This window comes from Corella eumyota, chromosome 4, assembly GCF_963082875.1.
Source record: "Corella eumyota chromosome 4, kaCorEumy4.1, whole genome shotgun sequence".
NCBI classification, from domain to species: domain Eukaryota; kingdom Metazoa; phylum Chordata; class Ascidiacea; order Phlebobranchia; family Corellidae; genus Corella; species Corella eumyota.
Genome location: NC_137493.1, coordinates 15,488,234 through 15,495,636, shown reverse-complemented (window position 1 = coordinate 15,495,636; position 7,403 = coordinate 15,488,234). Strand labels below are relative to the sequence as shown.

Here is a 7,403-nt window from a genome sequence, read left to right as displayed (position 1 = left end):
TTTTCGTGAAATGTTTTATCTTGAATGTTAGTTAGGTCAAGGCACATCTAATAAAATATTTAAATTTGAGTTTTGAAAATTTGTAAAATATTAATAAATTTGTCATAACTTTATCAATTATTAATATTTTTTGCTAATTTTTTTAAAATACGTTGTTTAGACTAATTGGGTTGTAATGGTAGTACTTAAATTCGATTTAAAATTTTTAACTTTTTCGCAAAATTTTTTTCATAATACCAAAATGAGGTTAAGTGGGGGCGCTAGAGGCAATATAAAAAATACCTCTAATTTTTGTTTTATTGAATATTTTCGTGAAATGTTTTATCTTGAATGTTAGTTAGGTCAAGGCACATCTAATAAAATATTTAAATTTGAGTTTTGAAAAATTGTTAAATATTAATAAATTTGTCATAACTTTATCAATTATTAATATTTTTTGCTAATTTTTTTAAAATACGTTGTTTAGGCTAATTGGGTTGTAATGGTATTACTTAAATTCGATTTAAAATTTTAAACTTTTTCGCAAAATTTTTTTCATAATACCAAAATGAGGTTAAGTAGGGGCGCTAGAGGCAATATAAAAAATATCTCTAATTTTTGTTTTATTGAATATTTTTGTAAAATGTTTTATCTTGAATGTTAGTTAGGTCAAGGCACATCTAATAAAATATTTAAATTTGAGTTTTGAAAAATTGTTAAATATTAATAAATTTGTCATAACTTTATCAATTATTAATATTTTTTGCTAATTTTTTTAAAATACGTTGTTTAGACTAATTGGGTTGTAATGGTATTACTTAAATTCGATTTAAAATTTTCAACTTTTTTGCAAAATTTTTTTCATAATACCAAAATGAGGTTAAGTAGGGGCGCTAGAGGCAATATAAAAAATACCTCTAATTTTTGTTCTATTGAATATTTTTGTGAAATGTTTTATCTTGAATGTTAGTTAGGTCAAGGCACATCTAATAAAATATTTAAATTTGAGTTTTGAAAAATTGTTAAATGTTAATAAATTCGTCATAACTTTATCAATTATTAATATTTTTTGCTAATTTTTTTAAAATACGTTGTTTAGACTAATTGGGTTGTAATGGTATTACTTAAATTCGATTTAAAATTTTCAACTTTTTTGCAAAATGTTTTTCATTATACCAAAATGAGGTTAAGTGGGGGCGCTAGAGGCAATATAAAAAATACCTCTAATTTTTGTTTTATTGAATATTTTTGTGAAATGTTTTATCTTGAAAGTTAGTTAAGTCAAGGCACATCTAATAAAATATTTAAATTTGAGTTTTGAAAAATTGTTAAATATTAATAAATTCGTCATAACTTTATCAATTATTAATATTTTTTGCTAATTTTTTTAAAATACGTTGTTTAGACTAATTGGGTTGTAATGGTATTACTTAAATTCGATTTAAAATTTTCAACTTTTTTGCAAAATGTTTTTCATTATACCAAAATGAGGTTAAGTGGGGGCGCTAGAGGCAATATAAAAAATACCTCTAATTTTTGTTTTATTGAATATTTTCGTGAAATGTTTTATCTTGAATGTTAGTTAGGTCAAGGCACATCTAATAAAATATTTAAATTTGAGTTTTGAAAAATTGTTAAATATTAATAAATTTGTCATAACTTTATCAATTATTAATATTTTTTGCTAATTTTTTTAAAATACGTTGTTTAGACTAATTGGGTTGTAATGGTATTACTTAAATTCGATTTAAAATTTTTAACTTTTTCGCAAAATTTTTTTCATAATACCAAAATGAGGTTAAGTGGGGGCGCTAGAGGCAATATAAAAAATACCTCTAATTTTTGTTTTATTGAATATTTTCGTGAAATGTTTTATCTTGAATGTTAGTTAGGTCAAGGCACATCTAATAAAATATTTAAATTTGAGTTTTGAAAAATTGTTAAATATTAATAAATTTGTCATAACTTTATCAATTATTAATATTTTTTGCTAATTTTTTTAAAATACGTTGTTTAGACTAATTGGGTTGTAATGGTATTACTTAAATTCGATTTAAAATTTTCAACTTTTTTGCAAAATTTTTTTCATAATACCAAAATGAGGTTAAGTGGGGGCGCTAGAGGTAATATAAAAAATATCTTTAATTTTTGTTTTATTGAATATTTTCGTGAAATGTTTTATCTTGAATGTTAGTTAGGTCAAGGCACATCTAATAAAATATTTAAATTTGAGTTTTGAAAAATTGTTAAATATTAATAAATTTGTCATAACTTTATCAATTATTAATATTTTTTGCTAATTTTTTTAAAATACGTTGTTTAGACTAATTGGGTTGTAATGGTATTACTTAAATTCGATTTAAAATTTTCAACTTTTTTGCAAAATTTTTTTCATTATACCAAATTGAGGTTAAGTGGGGGCGCTAGAGGCAATATAAAAAATATCTCTAATTTTTGTTTTATTGAATATTTTTGTGAAATGTTTTATCTTGAATGTTAGTTAGGTCAAGGCACATCTAATAAAATATTTAAATTTGAGTTTTGAAAAATTGTTAAATATTAATAAATTTGTCATAACTTTATCAATTATTAATATTTTTTGCTAATTTTTTTAAAATACGTTGTTTAGACTAATTGGGTTGTAATGGCTTTACTAATATTCGATTTAAAATTTTCATTTATTTTGCAATTTTTTTTTCATATTACCAAAATGAGGTTAAGTGGGGGCGCTAGAGGCAATATAAAAAATACCTCTAATTTTTTGATGTTAGTTAGGTCAAGGCACATCTAATAAAATATTTAAATTTAAGTTTTGAAAATTTGTAAAATATTAATAAATTTGTCATAACTTTATCAATTATTAATATTTTTTGCTAATATTTTTAAAATACGTTGTTTAGACTAATTGGGTTGTAATGGTATTACTTAAATTCGATTTAAAATTTTCAACTTTTTCGCAAAATTTTTTTTATAATACCAAAATGAGGTTAGGTGGGGGCGCTAGAGGCAATATAAAAAATACCTCTAATTTTTGTTTTATTGAATATTTTTGTGAAAAGCTTTATCTTGGATGTTAATTAGGTCAAGGCACATCTAATAAAATATTTAAATTTAAGTTTTGAAAATTTATAAAATATTAATAAATTTGTCATAACTTTATCAATTATTAATATTTTTTGCTAATTTTTTTAAAATACGTTGTTTAGACTAATTGGATTGTAATGGCTTTACTAATATTCGATTTAAAATTTTCATTTATTTTGCAATTTTTTTTTCATATTACCAAAATGAGGTTAAGTGGGGGCGCTAGAGGCAATATAAAAAATATCTCTAATTTTTTGATGTTAGTTAGGTCAAGGCACATCTAATAAAATATTTAAATTTAAGTTTTGAAAATTTGTAAAATATTAATAAATTTGTCATAACTTTATCAATTATTAAAATTTTTTGCTAATTTTTTTAAAATACGTTGTTTAGACTAATTGGGTTGTAATGGCTTTACTAATATTCGATTTAAAATTTTCATCTATTTTGCAAATTTTTTTTCATATTCCCAAAATGAGGTTAAGTGGGGGCGCTATAGGCAATATAAAAAATACCTCTAATTTTTGTTTTATTGAATATTCTCGTGAAATGTTTTATCTTGAATGTTAGAGGTCAAGGCACATCGAATAAAATATTTAAATTTAAGTTTTAAAAATTTGTAAAATATTAATAAATTTGTCATTTATTAATACATTAAAAAATTTGTCATTCATTAATAGTTTACAAATTTTCAAAACCTAAATTTAAATATTTTATTAGATGTTGACCTAACTAACATTCAAGATAAAACACCTATTTCACGTTATTAATATGCTGTGTATTATTTAAAAATCAATTTGAACTTAATTTTTTTTTTTGTTTTTTTCGTAATGTCGTTAGATACGCAAAAATGCGAGATATCTTGTATAGTTCAATTGGCATATTTTGTTTTTAAAATAATTGTACTCAGGTTTTGACCTCGGATGTACAAAGCAAAAGTCTAGTGTTTTACCACTAAATTAAGTTCACAAATGTGTTAAGCGAGTTTGTAATGTGATAACACCTTTTTTTATTTGTATAATATTTTATGGTTTGTTGTCATTGGGGATCGAACCTTAAATGCGCAGAGTGACAACCTAGTGTCTTACCACTCAACCTTCAGGCCAACAAGATAAAATTACGTTATTCGAGTATATAACGTGTGAGTTACACTTTAATAAACAAAAAAAAATAACGAGTAAAATGTTTTTAATTTTATTTTGTTTCCAACATCTTATGCACAAACAAAAAATGTACTTTTCCGAAAACAAAATCGCTGATATTCTTTCGTAACTTCTTACGCGTTATTGATTGTCTTTGACTGTAATACTAAAATAGATAAGGTTATTTATATAGGTTTCAGCAATACGAAAAAACGCTGTAAAAATAACGCAAAAAACTTTTGTTCTACTGAATAAATTTTAAAAATGATTTATCTTTAACATTAGTTAGACCATTGCAAATATATAAAAATCTTTAAATTTTGTTTTTAAGATTTTGCAAAAATTAATACTTTAGCCATATCTCTCCTATATATATTATTCATTTCAATTTATTTTTTGTACTCGCGCTCATTAAGCTAACGGGGTTGTTTTAATAGAGTTTAATTTAAAATAAAAAAAAATTGAGATTTTTTGTATACAGTGTCCTATATGGCCTATAGCATATAGGTTAAGGGTCGCCTATTACGATCCCACCAAAAAAAACGCTGTAACTTTTGTTCTACTTTTTTTTAAAAATGTTTTGTCTTTAATGTTAGTAAGGTAAATATAATAAAATAATTAAATTTTGTTTTTGAGATTTCAAAAAATTAATATTTTAGGTCATAACTCTCCTATATATTTATAGATAAAAATTGTATAGCCTATATAGGTAAAAATTTTAAATAAACGTATTTTGATTACAGATTTTATAAGGCCTTTAACCAACCTCTAATTAGGGCAAAAAACATTAAGCAACATACTCACGTTTTAAAAAAATCTTGTATCTTTGACCGGATAAAATTCTAGAATCCTAGTTGACTTCTTCATGTGAAATATGTTGATAAATTACAAAGTTGGCGATGTATAACTGGGGGCGTGAACTAAGGTTTCTTAAAAATGTAAGATGATATTTTTAATAAATTTTACACAATTTCAAATTCATAAATTTATTAACTTTATTTTGATCAACACTCTTAGACAGTTTTTTTTTACAAAAGGTTAATAATATTAATTTAATGCTGACTTTATAACTACTTACGTTGGATCTTGGGCGTCATCTTGCGGCTGGAGTTTTACCTTTGTCTACTTAACAAAAAAACGTGATATCGCCTTTTTGTTATCTAGGTACTAAAATTGGGTAATTTGATCAGAAACAGGCATCTCAAACTTGTCAATTTATGACTAGGGCCAAAAATGGCTCAAAACAATAACACCTTAATTCAGTACCCTATTTTTGATATTTTTACTATATATTAGAAATGTGTTAAAAGCATGTTTTAACAAATATTTTAAGTATATATGATATTATTGCATTAAAATTAGTTTATCTTAAATGTTTAAAAAAAATCTAAATTTGAACGCGGAGAGACATAAACTGTCATAAACTTAATTTATTTAATTTTGTAAAACTTTAAAACCTATTTCTTTAAAAAAACACAACTAATTTTTTTTAACATATTTATTACATAAGCAACAAAAGTTATTTTAGTAAATGGCCCAAAAAGATGTTGGTTAAATAAACTACTTATCAAAAAGAAAAAACTAAAATTAATAATGAATTGTTATATGGACATCCAAAAAAATTAAATTAAAACATTTTTTTACCATAAAAAATCAAAATGTTTTACATACATACGTTTTTGAACCTTCTAAGAAAAATAAAAAATCTAAATCCCAGGGATATTAAATATTAATAACTCGAGATAGTTTTTGTACTCTGTTGAGCAGAAGATCACCCTTTTTGATCGTCTCCTGGTATTGCCAATTTTTGCTGTCCGGACGATTGGTTTCGACAATCCCACCGACTTTATCGATTTTACAGTGAAGTCTACCAGCCGATATAAACCTAGAGAGCTCACGATCAATAAAATCAACGCTTACACCAAAAGCTTCGGCCATGTACTCCAAAGTCAGGCTGCGATAGGATTCCAGTAGTTGGGTGTAGCCCAAAATTCTCATCTCACGGATGTAGTAACGATAATGAGCATGGAAGTAACGATCACGCTTCATTAGAATCTCAACCTGAGCCAAACTGGTAAAAAACTGAGCATAATGACAGTTGTAGAGCGAAAACAAAAAGTCCTTCGTGTTTTGCTCCTCAAACAGAACCTCCAAGATTTCAGAGCCTTTAATAACCTTATCTCTAAGCTGAGAGCGATCCAAAGCCAACATACATGAGTAAACAGTGTAAGTTACAAAGGTGTTATATTCCATTAACTCATAAGATGTAAACGTCGAAACGGTTTCCAAAAAAAGCTTAGCAGCATTCTTAAAATCGCGCACAGCAACCATATATAGACCTTGATAGACTTTTAAACGATTTCTACGATCCCAATCGCCCCCGTCTTCAATCAACTGCTTCGCTTTGTCGATATTAGTTGTAATTAAATCATGATCCATATAGAAAAGACCAATTCGAATAATATTGAAAATAATATCAAGTCGTTGACCGATAGCAATGGTCTTCTCATATGCTTTTTTAAACATGACAAGGCATTCATCTTTGTCTCCAATTTTACAAAGATACTCAGCTTTTGAGATTAAGGCATCTTTTTCGTCGGACTCGTACTCCACTTCCTGAGCTATTTTCTCGTCAAGTTTTACGATTTCTTTTTCATTCTCTGCCTTCATTTCTTTTAGGAGCTTATTGTCGATACTCCATTCACGCTCTTTGCAAAGCACAACATAGTATGGAGCCATGTTGTCCAATTTCACAAAGTTTAAAATTTCCTTTTTTGCAAGTTCATCTTCTGGGTTTAATTTTAGCAGAAAGTTCAAGTTTGCAATTTCAAGATTGGGGATTTTGGATAACCCTTCATCTTCTAAGTTTTCAATTGGCATGATTAAAATTATAAAACTAAGATTTTAATTGACAAATTTTTAATATTTCAAATTCTAGTGCCAAACAAAAAAAATGTTACAGAAATATAACTTTAATTTAAAACTAATACATGATTTTTTAATTTTCCAATTTTATTATTAGAAATAAGTTACATATCGTTCATATCTTTCAGTCTTTTTTTTATTTATCCTCAATGTGAAAAAGCCAACTTCACAACCTAACATAGAGTAACATTTTTTTGTATATCTTTATTCTCGATGTGGAAAGGTCGAATGCGCGACCTAAACGTGGAGTAATATCAGTTACTCTGACCTACA

At 25.6% G+C, this 7,403-nt stretch overlaps 1 protein-coding gene across 1 annotated transcript; it reads right to left on the bottom strand.

Annotated features, from left to right (window-relative positions):
- Window positions 1–5,697: 5,697 nt before the first annotated feature.
- On the bottom strand, window positions 5,698–7,135 carry LOC145749795 (26S proteasome non-ATPase regulatory subunit 6-like). Its single transcript, XM_082565658.1, has one exon. It carries the CDS (start codon window positions 7,083–7,085, stop codon window positions 5,928–5,930), a length of 1,158 nt encoding a protein of 385 aa, XP_082421784.1. The 5' UTR covers window positions 7,086–7,135; the 3' UTR covers window positions 5,698–5,927.
- Window positions 7,136–7,403: the final 268 nt, after the last annotated feature.

What these genes read in the sequence shown, in the direction of transcription:
- LOC145749795 (XM_082565658.1), bottom strand. Translation starts at nt 7,085, where the DNA reads ATGCCAATTGAAAACTTAGAAGATGAAGGGTTATCCAAAATCCCCAAT.